The following is a 17,441-nucleotide window of genomic DNA, read 5'->3' as shown; positions in this document are numbered from 1 at the left end:
TTATATAAAGTCCCTCAATTTGCACAAGGGACCGGCCCCTCCGCTCCACGCACAAAAGAAGCGCCCCAGGGATTGTAGTTCCTCGGAGCAGCCATTGTGCGTCATTGTGCGCATTGATCTATTCACTTCCGCCCTAACTCGCTAGTGACGTGTAACGTCTTTCCGGCTTGTTTTGCCAGTACTGTGTCGAGTTCCGGATGGTCAGTGAGTACGGCGTCATTGTGCGCATTGATCTATTCACTTCCGCCCTAACTCGCTAGTGACGTGTGACGTCTTTCCGGCTTGTTTTGCCAGTACTGTGTCGAGTTCCGGATGGTCAGTGAGGAGCCTGCGGGGCCCCAGGTGAGCGGAGATTATACGTTATAATGAGTTGTGTTTTCTACCCGCACGGGGCAGTGTAACTCAGTCAGGAGTCCGTTCTACTTCCCCGGAAGTTCTTATTCCCCCTCATGTTGTTCTTCCCCGGGTCTGTCAGCTGATCACGTGTCTCCTCAGGTGGCCCAGTGGCTGGAGAGTTCTGAAAAGCACGTGCGGGACTTCCTGTTGGAGGGAGACGAGACTCCACCCCCTGATCTCAGGGACCGCCTTATCCGCTGCCTCCGACGTCACTGCCAACAACTTCCTCTCAGCTACAGGTAAAACTGTCACTCTCTGCCCCCCTCTCATTTGTGTCTGTAAGTTCCCTCCCATTTACACTGTAAACCCTTCAGGGTAGGGTCCTCCATCCTTTTGTCTCCTTGACACTGAGCACTTAAAGGATAAGTAAACCTTTCAAATAAGTGAGTGTAAAATTGATGAGGGGGCTATTCTAAGCACTTTTGTCATTTACATTCATCATTTATTTTGTTGTTATTCCAAGATATTAAGGGATACATGTACTGTTAATATGAATGAATTTTGTTACAACAGCGCCACCTGCTGGTCAGTTTCCCACCAGTCTGACCAGCAAGTAGTCAAGGAAGTTGTCAGGAGAAAGAAAGAGGCTGCTCTGATGTTCTTCTGCTTAGGAAAGATGTGAGAAAGGTTTCTCATTTTATTCCTAAGCAGAAGAACATCAGAGCAGCCTCTTTCTTTATATTTATATTTATGTGAATTGTTTTTCTAATAATGAGTTGTTACTTATTATTGTTACTTATTATTGTTACTTATTATTGTTACTTATAATTGTTACTTATTATTGCAGAGACCCCTTGTTTGTTACTACTAATTTATTTTTTTTCTGTACAGTACTTTTTCCTAAAGGAGCTCTATACAAATAAATACAAACACTGTCCTCTTTCTTCCCTAGCCCCAACGCTCTCTCTATCCTCCCTAGTCTCAACAGTCTCTCTACCCTTCCTAACGCCAACAGTCTCTCTACCCTCCCTAACGCCAACAGTCTCTCTACCCTTCCTAACGCCAACAGTCTCTCTACCCTCCCTAACGCCAACAGTCTCTCTATCCTCCCTAGTGCCAACAGTCCCTCTACCATCCTTAGTGCCAACGGTCTCTCTATCCTCCCTAATGCCAATGGTCTCTCTACCCTCCCTAACACCAACAGTCTCTATACCCTCCCTAGTGCCAACGGTCTCTCTACCCTCCCTAACGCCAACAGTCTCTCTATCCTCCCTAGTGCCAACAGTCCCTCTACCATCCTTAGTGCCAACGGTCTCTCTACCCTCCCTAACGCCAACGGTCTCTCTACCCACCCTAACGCCAACAGTCTCTCTATCCTCCCTAATGCCAACGGTCTCTCTACCCTCCCTAACACCAACGGTCTCTCTACCCTCCCTAGTGCCAATGGTCTCTCTACCCTCCCTAACGCCAACAGTCTCTCTATCCTCCCTAATGCCAACGGTCTCTCTACCCTCCCTAGTGCCAACGGTCTCTCTACCCTCCCTAGTGCCAACGGTCTCTCTACCCTCCCTAACGCCAACAGTCTCTCTATCCTCCCTAGTGCCAACGGTCCCTCTACCATCCTTAGTGCCAACGGTCTCTCTACCCTCCCTAACGCCAACGGTCTCTACCCACCCTAACGTTAACAGTCTCTCTATCCTCCCTAATGCCAACGGTCTCTCTACCCACCCTAATGCCAACAGTCTCTCTATCCTCCCTAATGCCAACGGTCTCTCTACCCACCCTAACGCCAACGGTCTCTACCCACCCTAAAGCCAACAGTCTCTCTACCCTCCCTAATGCCAACTGTCTCTCTACCCTCCCTAATGCCAACTGTCTCTCTACCCTCCCTAATGCCAACGGTCTCTCTACCCTCCCTAACGCCAATGGTCTCTCTACCCTCCCTAGTGCCAATGGTCTCTCTACCCTCCCTAACACCAACGGTCTCTCTACCCTCCCTAGTGCCAACGGTCTCTGTACCCTCCCTAACGCCAACGGTCTCTCTATCCTCCCTAGTGTCAACGGTCCCTCTACCATCCTTAGTGCCAACGGTCTCTCTACCCTCCCTAACGCCAACGGTCTCTCTACCCTCCCTAATGCCAACGGTCTCTCTACCCACCCTAATGCCAACAGTCTCTCTATCCTCCCTAATGCCAACGGTCTCTCTACCCACCCTAACGCCAACGGTCTCTACCCACCCTAAAGCCAACAGTCTCTCTACCCTCCCTAATGCCAACTGTCTCTCTACCCTCCCTAATGCCAACTGTCTCTCTACCCTCCCTAATGCCAACGGTCTCTCTACCCTCCCTAACGCCAATGGTCTCTCTACCCTCCCTAGTGCCAATGGTCTCTCTACCCTCCCTAACACCAACGGTCTCTCTACCCTCCCTAGTGCCAACGGTCTCTGTACCCTCCCTAACGCCAACGGTCTCTCTATCCTCCCTAGTGTCAACGGTCCCTCTACCATCCTTAGTGCCAACGGTCTCTCTACCCTCCCTAACGCCAACGGTCTCTCTACCCTCCCTAACGCCAACGGTCTCTCTATCCTCCCTAACGCCAACAGTCTCTCTATCCTCCCTAATGCCAACGGTCTCTCTACCCTCCCTAACACCAACGGTCTCTCTACCCTCCCTAGTGCCAACGGTCTCTCTACCCCTCCCTAACGCCAACAGTCTCTCTATCCTCCCTAATGCCAACGGTCTCTCTACCCTCCCTAACACCAACGGTCTCTCTACCCTCCCTAGTGCCAACGGTCTCTCTACCCTCCCTAGTGCCAACGGTCTCTCTACCCTCCCTAACGCCAACAGTCTCTCTATCCTCCCTAGTGCCAACGGTCCCTCTACCATCCTTAGTGCCAACGGTCTCTCTACCCTCCCTAACGCCAACGGTCTCTACCCACCCTAACGTTAACAGTCTCTCTATCCTCCCTAATGCCAATGGTCTCTCTACCCACCCTAATGCCAACAGTCTCTCTATCCTCCCTAATGCCAACGGTCTCTCTACCCACCCTAACGCCAACGGTCTCTATCCACCCTAACGCCAACAGTCTCTCTATCCTCCCTAATGCCAATGGTCTCTCTATCCTCCCTATTGTGAACGGTCCCTCTGCCATCCTTAGTGCCAACGGTCTCTCTATCCTCCCTGATGCCAACGGTCTCTCTATCCTCCCTATTGTCAACAGTCCCTCTGCCATCCTTAGTGCCAACGGTCTCTCTACCCTCCCTAATACCAACGGTCTCTCTATCCTCCCTAATGCCAATGGTCTCTCTACCCTCCCTACTGCCATTGTCTCTGTACCCTCACTAGTGCCAACGGTCTCTCTACCCTAACGCTCACAATTGATCATAGAGTGACAGTCTCAGTAGTGAGTCTAGGGGTGCTAGTAACATTGGGTAAATCCCTGTGTTGTGCCCCCTGCAAATAATCTGCACCCCCCCCTATCTCTTGCAGCTTCACCCCAATCTCCCAGCTCCTCTCCTTCCAGCATTCCCCCTGTGTCTCCCTGTTGGGCTGGAGCACTGAGCGTTATCAAAGATGGTGGCAGGAGCAGGCAGAGTTCAAGGAAGCCACACCCTCCCCTTCCAACAAGCTCCTCCCCAGAGTTCACCTGCTGTTGGTTGGGTACATCACGGACCTTCCTGCGGGGGAGGGTGCAAAGCATGATGGGAACTTGTACATTAGAGACAGGAGCGGCTGTATCCCCTGTGAGGTTGGTGCCCCTATTTTAATCATTCTGGTTTGGCCCTCAGGTGGGGCCCCATTTAATCTCTCAGCCCTGTCCTGGTTCTTTTCAGGTGTTGCACTTGGACCTGTCCTGTTTGGGGTCCCTGGTGGTGCTGCCATGTTGGTCGTACATTGTTCCCCGGTGCAAAGGATCAGTGGGGGGGCACCTGGAGATCATTTCCCCCCCGGAACCCCTAATTCCCTGTGTTGTTAGAGAGAACCCCCCGGACTGTGCATCTGCTCTCACTCCCTATAGTGCGTCTGCTCTGCTCAAGGACAGGTAACGGGGGGAAGGGTTATTGGGGTTTAGTTGTTCCTTTACTTTCTATTCCCATCTCTTTCCTTTCTCCCCACAGGCTGCACCCCAGGAACCCCCACGTCACTGTCACCGGCCGGGTGTCTCGTGTCACCTCCCTCCTTAACATCCGCCACAAAACTTTCTTCTTCTTCTTCCTCCAAGATCAGAGGAAATGTCTCCAAATTATAGTGCAGGTGATTATGGACTGTGTCACCCTACAGGGGGCGTGGCAGAGACAGCTCTTCTCTGTGTCTCCTGCAGGGGGCGGGGCGATGTCACAGCTCTTGTGCAGGGGGCGGGGCAGAGTCATGGGTCTTCTCTGTGTCACCCTGCAGGGGGCGGGGCAGAGTCACAGCTCTTCTCTGTGTCAGCCTGCAGGGGGCGTGGCAGAGTCACAATTCTTGTCTGTGTCACCCTGCAGGGGGCGGGGCAGAGTCACAGCCCCTTTTATCTGTATCACAGGGAAGTATCTCTTCCTTTGTTCTGAGCCCACAGGTTCCCTCCAGACTGAGCTGGTTCCATGCACTGAGTGTGGGTGATACGTACACCGTGACATCACTCTCCATTTCCTCTCTGCGTGGCTCCTCCCATCGCGTTTTTGCCGTCACCTCCTCTTCCTGTCTCATTTCAAGCCCAGAATTACCCCCATCCCATCCTGTGTCCCCCGGTGAGGAGTTGAGTGAGTGCAGCCCCCCTGGCTCTGCTGGGCATGAGATGCAGGAGGATCGCTCATACCAAGAGAAGGTGATGGGGGTAGGAGATAAACAAGCCAAGACTCTGACCTATCAGGTGAGGGAGCGACCACAGCCCACAGCCCTCCTATTGGTTTGATGTTGTCCGTCCCGTCTCCTAAGTTTGCATTTCCTTTATTGTGTTTCTTTCCTGTAGGGGTCGCTGACTCGTGTTCTAGACCCACAAGCAGGATTATATGAGCTGGATGGGAAGGTGCTGCTGTGCACAGTCTACCTGCAGCTGCTGAATGGAGGGAGGGGCCTGAGAGAGGGCGCCAGAGTGGAGGTGAGAGCCAAATCCTGTGTTACATTGGCGACTCTTTGCCAATTAGGGATTAAAGGAAGTGAGGGCCTGGGGAATAGTCTCCAGTTTAACTGGGGGTCATGAGATCACATGATAGCACCCATATGTTATAGGCTCACTGTGAGTCACTTAATCTAATGAACGGTCTCCTGTCTTTATTCTCCTTCTGCATCAGGTATCGGACGCGCACCTCCAGCAGTCTCCCAGCCCCCTCTTCCCTCCCATCGTCCTAACGTGCTGTCTCAGGAGCAGGGTGAGAGTCACCCAGTTCTCACGGCATTGCACCCCGTTATCACCCGTCTCCACAGCTGGAAATCTTCACCTTCACCTCCTCTTCCGATATCACCTGAGACTGCCCGAGTACCTGTGGGCGTGTGACATCGCTGTGAAACTGCGAGAGAAGTAATATTGGGGGGTGAAGGCAGATCTTTCTCAGGTTGTGTTTCTTTCTCTGGTCTCCTCTCAGGTTGTGTCTCTCGCCCTGGTCTCCTCTCAGGTTGTGTCTCTTGCCCTGGTCTCCTCTCAGGTTGTGTCTCTTTCCCTGGTCTCCTCTTAGGTTGTGTCTCTTTCCCATGGCTCCTCCTAGGTTGTGCCTCTTTCCATTTTTCTCCTCTTAGGGTGTGTCTCTTGCCCTGGTCTCCTCTCAGGTTGTGTCTCTTGCCCTGGTCTCCTCTCAGGTTGTGTCTTTTGCCCTGGTCTCCTCTCTGGTTGTGTCTCTTTCCCTGGTCTCCTCTCAGGTTGTGTCTCTTTCCCTGGGCTCCTCTTAGGTTGTGTCTCTTTCCAAGGTCTCCTCTCAGGTTTTGTCTCTTGCCCTGGTCTCCTCTCAGGTTGTGCCCATCTCTGGTTAAGCAGCGGTGCCTCCATGGATCATTTGCTTCTGGTCCCCCCGGTGTAACAGAGAAGCTTCTTTCCGAAACTCTCTCTTCTTTCTCACAATTGGGGCTGAGGCATGAGCGGGACCTGCAGGGAGAGATCCTGAAAGAGCCTCACGAGTGTCCTCTGCGAGAGGTAGGAGTATGGAAATAGAGTTGGCCAAAAAAAGGGGGGAATGGCTACAATCACGTTGGTGTCCCCCCAGTTCATAAAACTTGATTCCAAGATATTAAGGGATACATGTACTGTTAATATGAATGAATTATGTTACAACAGCACCACCTGCTGGTCAGTTTCCCACCAGTCTGACCACCAAGTAGTCAAGGAAGTTGTCAGGAGAAAGAAAGAGGCTGCTCTGATGTTCTTCTGCTTAGGAAAGATGTGAGAAAGGTTTCTAATTCTTTTCCTAAGCAGAAGAACATCAGCCTCTTTCTTTCTCCTGACAACTTCCTTGACTACTTGCTGGTCAGACTGGTGGGAAACTGACCAGCAGGTGGCGCTGTTGTAACAAAATTCATTCATATTAACAGCACATGTATCCCTTAATATCTTGGAATCAAAACAAAATAAATAATGAATGTAAATGACAAAAGTGCTTAGAATAGCCCCCTCATTAATTTTACATTTACTTATTTTAAAGGTTTACTTATCCTTTAACCTGTTTCCAAAACTCTCTCTCCCTCAGTATTCTTCCCTCTCTCCTCCCTGGAGTCTCCCCGCACTCTCACTTCTCCAGTCTGTAGTCTCTGACGCCCAGTATCTTCAGACTGAGGAATCCACTCGATCTCTGCGATGGACCCATCACTCCCTGCAACCCCAAGACCTTCGTCCTGGTCTGGTGAGTATCTATGTATTATAAGCTCCACCCCTTCCATCAGTGACACAGATGTGCAGAATCGGGTTATGATGTCACCAAAGGGGAGGGTTGGCATGATTGCATCACTCATGGGGGGATCAGTGACCCCTGCAGGTCTAACCTGATATCATTAGTCTCGTACCCAACTCATTGGGGGGAATTCACAAAAGTGTCGGTAAAAAAGTAACCTAGAAGTGGCGGTCGACAAATTTGTAAAATGTCGTACGTACGGAGCAGGTGATTGTCACGGGGGAATGAAATGGCTACAGAGTTCATGTAGTATTATATGTTATTTGTATGAGGAAATGGAAGTAGGTTACTTCTCCTTTAATGCTGGGAATCTTGTATCTTATTTCCCTTTCTTCCCTCTTCTCCCCCAGAGACTCCTTGGGGTGCTCCATTCCTCTTCCTCGGGGCTCCTTGTGCTGAAGGACCAGACTCAGTCTCTCCCCTGCCTGGTCTTGCCCCGGCCCCCCATTGCCTGGATAGGTAACGACCCCCCAATTGTACATTATCCCTGTAGCAGGTCCCATCTCTCCCCTGTTCCACAGGAATATAATGCCCAGTCCCTATAGCAGGTCCCATCTCTCCCCTGTTCCACAGGAATATAATGCCGCCCTAGCAGGTCCCCCCTCTCCCCTGTCTCCAGGATATAATGGCCAGTCCCTATAGCAGGTCCCATCTCTCCCCTGTTCTCCAGGAATATAATGCGCCAGTCCCTATAGCAGGTCCCATCTCTCCCCTGTTCTCCAGGAATATAATGCGCCAGTCCCTATAGCAGGTCCCATCTCTCCCCTGTTCCCCAGGAATATAATGCCCAGTCCCTATAGCAGTCCCATTTTGGTAGAATATAATGCAGCCAGTCCCTATAAGAGGTCCCATCTCTCCCCTGTTTCTCCAGAATATAATGCGCACAGTCCCTATAGCAGGTCCAGTCTCTTCCCTGCAGCCCAGTCCCTATAGCAGCCGCGTCCATCTCCCCTGTTCTCCCAGAATATAATGCGCCAGATTCCCTATAGCAGAGGTCCCATCTCTCCCTGTTCCCCAGGAATAATAATGCGCAGTTCCCTTTATAGCAGGTCCATTCTCTCCCTGAGTTACCCAGGAATAATGCGCCAGTCCCCTATAGCAGGTCACTCCCTCCTCCCCTGTTCCCAGGAATATAGCTGCGCCCAACAGTCCCTATAGCATGGTCCCCAATCTCGTCCCCTACTTTCCCAGCGCATCATAAATGCGCCCCAGTCCCCTATAGAGAGTCCCCATCTCTCCCCTTGTCTCCCAGGGAATATGAAATGCGCAGTCCCTATAAGCCAGCGTACCCATCTCTCCCCTAGATTCCCCAGGAAACTTATAAATGCGCTAGTCCTATAGCACGTCCCATCTCGCCCCCTGTCTTCCCCTGGAATATAATGCCTGCCACTATCCCTATAGCAGATCCCATCTCTCCCCTGTTCCCAGGAATTAATGGCGCACCTAGCAACCAAGTCCCCCTCCAGCGTCCCATCTCTCCCCTTTCCCAGACCATAGTAACATTGCGCCCAGTCCCCATATAGCAGGTCCATCCTCTCCCCTGTCCCCAGGAATCAATGTGCCCGCCCAAGCTCCCTATAGCAGGTCCCATCTCTCCCCTGTTCCCAGGAATATAATGCGCCAGTCCCTATAGTCCAAATCCTCAGCCAGTCTCTGTCTCCCCATTGGCAGGCTGTACAATAGAGGTGTGTCGCTATTGGCTGCTCAGGGAGACAATCCAGGACACAGAGAAGGAGGGGAAGACTAACTCAGTGTAAGTTCTCTTCATAATTGGCAGTTAGGCAGGTTATATACAGACCTGAAAGGTTGAACATGATGAACGTGTGTCTTTTTTTCAACCTAACTTACTGTTACTTTGTTATATTTCCATAAGATTATGAAGTTGTGCTGAGCTTTCCCATTGGAATGTTCCATCATGTTCTATCACTCCGTTGCTTTCCACCCCCCGTCTCCCCCTCTCCCCAGGACATACATTCAGTTCCTCTCGAGCGATGCCCGAATCCTGCACCCGTCCCACGGCTGCCAAACATGCCCCCCGGCGACCTCCCATCTGCCCCGACCACGTAAGCTGCCCAAGCTGGAGGGGTCGTTCGCCAGCCGACTCTTCTTGGTGAAGGGAGTAGAAGGGCTTGTGCCCATTCCTGGCCAGGAGAGGGGATGGCAGTTTCAGGCCCAAGCTGTGTGGCTGGGGGCACCACAACTATTGGCCGAGGGAGAGGAGGAACAGAGAGCATCATGGGACAAGGACCACAGACCTTTAACCAAGGTAAAGGGAAGGACTCTGTAACTCTCCGATGTTTCCCCCTCTGCCCCTCAGACCTCTCATCCCGTCTCTGTCCTACTGCAGGTCATGCTCTTCTTCTGTCATTCTGCCGCCCGATGGTTTCACTTCCTGCAGCCCAACAGGGTCTATCGTCTGATTGCAACCGGAGAGCCGGTAAGTCTGACACTTCCTAACTTCTCTTGTCTATGTCACCCTGCGGTGGGGGACTTTATATGTAAGTGTGTCTCTTTATATAGACACCGTATGAGTATTGTTATCCTATAATCTGTATTTCGCTTCCCCCCTAACAGGATCTGGAGATATTTCAGCACCAGCCTGAAGACTCCCTTCAGATGTTCAGTTGCCCGGCGTGCTTCAGAATCCCCTGTGAGTGGACCCTGCAGGACGTAGAGGTACCTTAACTGCTGCATTTACCTGTCTGTGTGAGTGTGGATTGGCTGAGCTGCTGACCCAATGCTTTATCTGCAGGCTCCTGACCCTCTACCTTGGCCATCGGAGCTGGCACTCACTGTCGGAGAAACGCTGAAAAGCAGGTGAACGATTTACTTAGGGTTTTATATTCTTCATATCACATGACCCTAGTGTTCATATTTATATGTACGAGTGGAAGCTGCCTTGCTGCTTGTCTCTGAAGAACCATAGGCCTCTGTTGAGTCAGTTTGTGGACACAAGGGGGTGCAGTTGCACTGGGGTCTGATATAATAATGTTTGTGCCCTCCTAGCTCTTCGGCCTCTCTCCTGAACATTACAGGCGTGGTTACCCACCGCACCTTGTGTGACTCCCAGAACACACGTATGTTCCCCGCAAGCAGCACCGTTACTGGTAAGTGCCACCTACCCATCAAACTGCCACCTGCACAAGACTGATCCCACTGGTTCCTCACGCTTCTCCTCTTCTCCTCAGGGTCCTTCCTCCCACACGGCGTCTCCCTCAAGGTCACTTTGGCAGAGTTGGACAGTCAGGCTGTGGTGTCTGTTTATATGAACCAATCCCGGGGCCCTTATTCACTCGGGCTGCTGCCAGGGGCCACAGTGTTACTGCAAGGCTTAGAGAGGAAAATCTCCGGGTAATGTTACCGTCTCCGTGTTGCCTCTCACACATATAATATGGTCCCGGCTTTAGCGGGATTGGCCAGGAGAAGCCTTGGGCCTTGCCGGGTAAATGCAATCATGTTACTTCCTAATCCCTAATATTCCAGTCTGTCTCCCCAGGTCCGGTGGGGTGTATCTGCGCAGTGTGTCCGTCACCCGTGTGAGTGTGCTGAGCCCTCCTGCTGAGAGCAAGTAAGTGGGCGGGGCTTATGGGGCAGTTTGAGGAAGGCCCTGTATTGACCAGCTTCATCTCCCCTGCAGTGAATGTCTCCTGGCCCCCAAATTCACCCTCTTCTCCCAGATGTCCAGTTCACAGATACCCCAACGTACCGTGTGCTCTATTGTGTGTGTACTCAACATCACTCTAGCCTGGGTCTGTGCAGCCTGCCAGGACATCTTTACGGCAGTAAGTGCCTCCGTGTCTTGACCGGGGGGAAAACTTGCCAAAATCAAACGTTCCTGTAAAACTTGCCTTTGTCTCTTGTAGGGCAACTGTAGCCGATCCCCATCCTGCACATCCCGCTCCGGAGTCTTCCGCGCTAAAGCCTGGTGAGGCTACAGTTATACTTCCAGTCTGATTCTTTCCAGCCAATATTGTACATTCCATTACACATGTTGAAGACAAGCCACTCAGAGCTAATCGCCGTTAGTGGCCATAACAGGGAAAGATCCGCTGGTTTGGCGAGTATCGTGTATGGCCACCTTAAGGTGGCCATACACGATACTCGCCAAACCAGCGGATCTTTCCCCTTTATGGCCACTAACGGCAGTCTGATATCGGGTTAATCCAAATGTTTGGCCCTAGGGCTGAACGATCAGATTACTAGAAGAGAGTGGGCACCGACAAGTCGTAGGATTGATGCGGTCCTTGATCACAGAAAAAAATCAAACCTGCCCAATCTATAGGCTGATTTTTGGCCTGATATTGATCTGGGGGACCCATCAGAAGCCCCTACACACATTGCCGAATCGGCCTGAAGAACCTATATCTGCTAATGTAATCTGCCTGTGTATGGCCACCTTTAGGGAAAAAAGGGTGTGTGACCTCCTCCTGGTGAGTCGTGGCCAGCTAAAGAAAGCCGCCTGTTGATGACCTATCCGAGAGATCACCATCTACCTCTGAGATGCGTTTCCCTGTATCCTGCAAATGCAAGTGTCCAGTCGTATTGCAGCACTAAAATGCTGCTTTATGGCACAGACAGGAGTAACTGTGCTCCCCTCTTTCCTTCCTCAGGGTCAAAGTGGAGGACGGCTCAGGAGAATCCAGCATACAGCTACAAGATGAGGCGGTCCTGGCAGCACTCGGGGTCCCGCGGGGTTTGTGGGAGGCATTGCAGGTCCGAGTCCTCTCTCAAGGGGAGGTCAAAGTTCAGAATCGTGGGCGGAACTACGAGGTCCCGGTGAGAGTAAATTTGAAGTTGAAGTATCATATTGAGTAGGGCAACACAAGTTGGCTTTTTTTGTTACAGGAGTACAGCAGTAGAACATTTATTTGTCAAGCCCAACCAGCAGCCATTCATATAGTTAGAACATTCAATGGTCAAGCCCAACAGCAGCCATTCATACAGATAGAACAGTCAATGGTCAAGCCCAACCAGCAGCCATTCATAGAGTTAGAACATTCAATGGTCAAGCCCAACAGCAGCCATTCATAGAGTTAGAACATTCAATGGTCAAGCCCAACAGCAGCCATTCATACAGATAGAACATTCAATGGTCAAGGCCAACCAGCAGCTATTCATAGAGTTAGAACATTCAATGGTCAAGCCCAACAGCAGCCATTCATACAGATAGAACATTCAATGGTCAAGGCCAACCAGCAGTCCTTCATAGAGTTAGAACAGTCAATGATCAAGCCCAACCAGCAGCCATTCATAGAGTTAGAACATTCAATGGTCATGCCCAACCAGCAGCCATTCATAGAGTTAGAACATTCAATGGTCAAGCCCAACCATCAGCTATTCATAGAGGTAGGACATTCAATGGTCAAGCCCAACCAGCAGCCATTGATAAAGTTAGAACATTCAGTGGTCACGCCCAACCAGCAGCTATTCATAGAGTTAGAACATTCAATGGTCAAGCCCAACCAGCAGCCATTCATAGAGTTAGAACATTCAATGGTCAAGCACAACCAGCAGCCATTCATAGAGTTAGAACATTCAATGGTCAGGTCAACATTCTGTTCTAAGACCCAATGATATATATGGAAGTTTTTGGAACTCAAGTATCCATATTGAGCCAAACTTGGAACATTAACCTCCTATTTTTATGAACCCTCTGTCTTGTATGGTTTTTCCTTCATTTCAGGGTGAAATGCGAAGTGAGGACCCTCTCTCCTGCTATGTGACCTACCTGATTTCTCGCCCTGCTGTTTCTCGCCCTCTGATCCTGACATTTAAAGGGCTTGCTGGCTCTTCGAGGCCCCTCCCAGCAGGTAAGACCTGGTGGCAGCAGTGATATGACCAAAAACAAGACTTCCATTTTCAAATTTGGTAAACTAGAACTATTTGCACATGGGCTGATTCCAGTCTGACCCAACTGGTGAAGACCACCAGGCAAGTACTTAACAGGTAAATTGCCTACACATGGACCATTGATAATACACTTGGCAGGGAATAACCAGACTCTATTCAGCAGTCTCCTTTTTCAGATGGGAGTTAATATTGTATCCATATACACAGTTGTATTCAGAATAATAGCAGTGTGTTTAAAAAAAAGTGAATAAAGCTCAAAATCCTTATAATAGGTTTTATTTCCATACAGACAAAAGCATTGGAAACTCTGCACACAAGCAGTGTTCCTGTATTGCACATCTGTGTTGTATGGACTCCACCAACTTCCAACAACCTGCTCCATATTTCTTCTGCATTTCTTGCTTTTGCCTCACAAACACTTCATGTCACCTCACAAGTTTTCTATTGGTTTGGGCCACTCCATAACGTCAATCTTGTTGGTCTGGAACCAAGATGTTGCTGGTTTACTGGTGTGTTTGGGGTCGTTGTCTTGTTGAACCCCCATTTCAAGTGCTTTTCCTCTTGGGCAAAAGGCAACATGAGCTCTTCAAGTATTTGGATTGAAACTGATCCATGATCCCTGGTATAAAGAGATAAATAGGCCCAACGCCATAGTATGAGAAACATCTCCATATCATATCTATAGAAATAAGTCAAATCAACTGGACTTGCTGTGGTTTTTTCCCTTGAAGACGTTTCACCAGTCATCCAACTGGCTGCTGAAATGTCACAAACATCTCCATATCATGAAGCTTGTGCCCCCGGCTTCACTCTTACTGGGGCTTCAATTCGTTGTTTTGGGGGGGGGCCCTAGGCCCTAGACCCAAAAAAGAACAATCTTACTTTCATCAGTCCACAAAATGTTGCGCCATTTCTCTTTAGACCAATGTGTTCTTTGGCAAATTGTAAGCTCTTAAGCACCTCTTTTTTTCAGCAATGGGACTTTGCGGGGGCTTCATGCCGATAGTTTGGCTTCACGTAGGCGCCTTCTAATCGGAACAGTAACTTTACTCTTTCTTTCATCTTCCTGGAGCTGATCATTGGCTGAGTCTTTGCCATTTTGGATATTTTTCTCTCCATTCCAATGGCCGTTTTTCCTTTTTCTTCCACGTCTTTCAGGTTTTGGTTCCATTTGAGATCATTTTAGACAAGGAGCCGCTCATTTTCTGCTCTCCTTTATGTTTTCCTCTCTCCAATCAACTTTTTAATCAAAGTCGGCTGTTCTCCTGAACAATGTCTGGAACGACCCATTTGAGAGAAAGAGGGCAGAAATTGACTCCTGGTTTTTCCCAGAATCAATGAGCTCACTAATTGAACCCCACACTGCTATTATTTGGAACAAGTTATTATTATGTGTAACACTGCTATTATTTGGGTCAGTGAATAATTTAATGACACAGAATCAGCAGCAGAATAATGACTGTTGGGTCTGTTGGTTTATATGACTCTACTACACCTACTAGTAAATTATTTGCCATGTACAAATTGAATTTCTACTAAAACCAGTGATTGATCGGGTTAGTGATGTTGGACTGCTATTATTCTGAACACAACTGTGTAACATCCTCCTTGTTCCTCCTTCAGAACCTTCACATTTAAGGCGGTTCACCCGTGGGGAACGCGATTACATGACACACGTGCCACCACCCCCTACGCTTATCTGTCTACAGCTGGAAGAAGTAGAGCCCCGGACCCTTTGTCATCTGATCCAAGAACGCAACTAAGTGAAATATATTTCCAATTTATTCCTATGTATATATGCATTATTAGATACATTTATATTTCATTAAAAAAAAAGTAACAATTGTTGTATCACACAAAACAATTCATTTGCCCAAGGACAGCACAAAGATAGATATAGATAATGGCCTCCTTATGGGTAGTGCACATACAGTCTCATGAAACCTACAAGCGTCTACTACTAGAGAACATTCTCATGGATAGGATGGAGTCTCCTCATGGGTAGTGCAAGTAAAGTCTCATGGAACATACAAGGGTCTACTACTAGAGAACATTCTCATGGAAAAGATGGAGTCTCCTCATGGGTAGTGCAATTATAATCTCATGGAACGTAGAAAGGTCTACTTCTAGAGAACCTGCTTATGGATAGGATGGAGTCTCCTCATGGGTAGTGCAAGTAAAGTCTCATGGAACATACAAGGGTCTGCTACTAGAGAACATTCTCATGGATGAGATGGAGTCTCCTCATGGGTAGTGCAATTATAATCTCATGGAACATATAAAGGTCTACTTCTAGAGAACCTGCTTAGGGATAGGATGGAGTCTCCTCATGGATTGTGCAAGTATAGTCTCATGGAACATACAAGGGTCTACTACTAGAGAACATTCTCATGGATGAGATGGAGTCTCCTCATGGGTAGTGCAATTATAATCTCATGGAACGTATAAAGGTCTACCTCTAGAGAACCTGCTTATGGATAGGATGGAGTCTCCTCATGGGTAGTGCAAGTACAGTCTCATGGAACATACAAGGGTCTTCTATTAGAGAATATTCTCATGGATGACATGGAGTCTTCTAATGGGTAGTGCAAGTACTGTCTCATGGAACCTACAAGCGTCTACTTCTAGAGAACCTTCTTGTGGATATGACAGTCTCCTCATAGACATAAAAAGGTTCTGCTCAAGTATCATCTAAAGTATGGCACACTGAGAGCTCATAGGTGCAGACTGCCACTGGAGGTTATAAAAGACCCAGCACCACACTGGGCTGTCACAACCCTTGCATTCTGAAACTGTGAGTTTTCCTGGAGTTATAAAACTACCACCACAAGAGTGGTGGTCTGAAAACCAACTTTTCAGATGCCACTCACCAGAGTTGGAGACACCTGCCACCTTCTAAGTGTCATGCTATTGAAAAAGCTTCACCAAGGAGGAGGAAGAGTGGAATCCCCACTTATCTGAAGCCACAAACTATACCATGTTATAAACCAGCCAACACCATCCCTGAGCAAGCAAAGCAGCTGCCAGAAACCCAGATACCTCCAGCAGGATAGAACCCAGGTCCTCCAGCTCATGGTGCAGGAGCAGCCTCTCAGCTGTAGATAACACAAAGCCTTTCATTAGAACAGTTGATAAGGAAGCTAATACTCTAAACCCATGTGTTGCTTTAGACTTCCAAAATTGCTTGAAGTTTTTTCTTGATGCAACTTGAAGCTATTTTTCGTAGACTGAAGCGACACATGGGTTTTACCACCAGTGATTCACATTATTGACATCGGGGAAAGCTTTTACACGAGATTAGTTGCCAGCAGAAGCCAAGCTTTATGGCTGACGATTAATCTCCTGGTGTAGAGTCCATTTTTTTTAAATCCCTACCTGCAACCTGAAATTTCCAAAAAAATTAAAAACTGGAAGAACCACAAGGGTGGGAGGGATCAAGACTGCAACCTTGTTGGGTACCCAGGGGGTTACCAGGTTACACAGTGCTACGCAATAAGTTGGCACTATATAAATACATGTTAATAATAAATACCAGCGGACTGGCCCACGGCCAAGGAATCTAGGACTTTTTGCCTGAAACCCAACCACTTTGCAGGTATTCCGCGATCCAGATCCAGGTGTGCATTGCCCTTATGGCACAATGGTTTCAGCAGTGCCAGAATTTAGCTCCATATCTGTATTTCTTTACCAAAGAGGAAACCTGGAGAGGGCCTTCAATTCACCAAAACCAATTTGCTATGGCATTTCCCAAGCACATTTTGCCACATCTAAACAAATGTCCCTTTAACTTACTCATGTTATACCAGTGGCAGAGGTACAAAGGCACCTGAATTGCACAATAAATGCACCAACCCAAATGAGTGAAAAGTTTCTAGTCAAGTCAAGTGGATTTTATTGTCATTTCAGCCATATACAGTAATACAGTACATAGAAACAACAATGTTGGTCACCTTCTGGAGACAGGCGGGTGTGGTAAATATCCATAATGGCAGGAACCGAGACCCCAATGATCTTTTCCGCTGTCCTCACCAACTGCTGCAGGATCTTGAGATCTGATACAGAGCAGTTTCCATACCAGGTAGTGATGCAGCTGCATAAAATGCTTTCAATAGACCCTCTGTGAAAGATACTGAGGATAGATGGTGGAAGGTGGGCTTTTGTCAGCTTAGGCAGAAAGTAGAGACACTGCTGTGCCTTCTTCACTATAGAGCTGGTGTTTAGGGGGCAGGAGAGGTTGTCCGCCAGATGTACCCCAAGGAATTTGGTGCTCTTGATGATTTCCACCGGAGATCCATCAGTGGAGAATGATCCCCACGTGTTCTCTAAGCCCCAGGTAATCCATATGTAAAGTGGGCACCTTGAGTATAAGCTTATGGACTGCAGAAATGGAGTCTTTTCTCC

The 17,441-nt window shown here is 48.8% G+C and overlaps 1 protein-coding gene across 4 annotated transcripts; it reads left to right on the top strand.

Annotated features, from left to right (window-relative positions):
- Nucleotides 1–184: 184 nt before the first annotated feature.
- Nucleotides 185–14,885, top strand: ctc1.S (CTS telomere maintenance complex component 1 S homeolog). 4 transcript variants are annotated; one of them, NM_001246313.1, is given in 24 exon segments: nt 313–342; nt 496–635; nt 3,826–4,084; nt 4,170–4,378; nt 4,455–4,590; nt 4,892–5,185; nt 5,285–5,413; nt 5,607–5,833; nt 6,259–6,439; nt 6,990–7,142; nt 7,541–7,649; nt 8,862–8,943; nt 9,156–9,456; nt 9,538–9,627; nt 9,765–9,866; nt 9,943–10,007; nt 10,197–10,297; nt 10,379–10,541; nt 10,687–10,758; nt 10,828–10,972; nt 11,054–11,115; nt 11,801–11,966; nt 12,874–13,000; nt 14,664–14,803. In NM_001246313.1, coding segments are annotated over 24 exon segments (3,483 nt in total).
- Nucleotides 14,886–17,441: the final 2,556 nt, after the last annotated feature.

Source organism: Xenopus laevis, chromosome 3S (genome assembly GCF_017654675.1).
Source record: "Xenopus laevis strain J_2021 chromosome 3S, Xenopus_laevis_v10.1, whole genome shotgun sequence".
Lineage (NCBI taxonomy): Eukaryota > Metazoa > Chordata > Amphibia > Anura > Pipidae > Xenopus > Xenopus laevis.
Note: the sequence above shows the minus strand (reverse complement) of the source record. Positions and strands in the feature narration are given on the sequence as shown.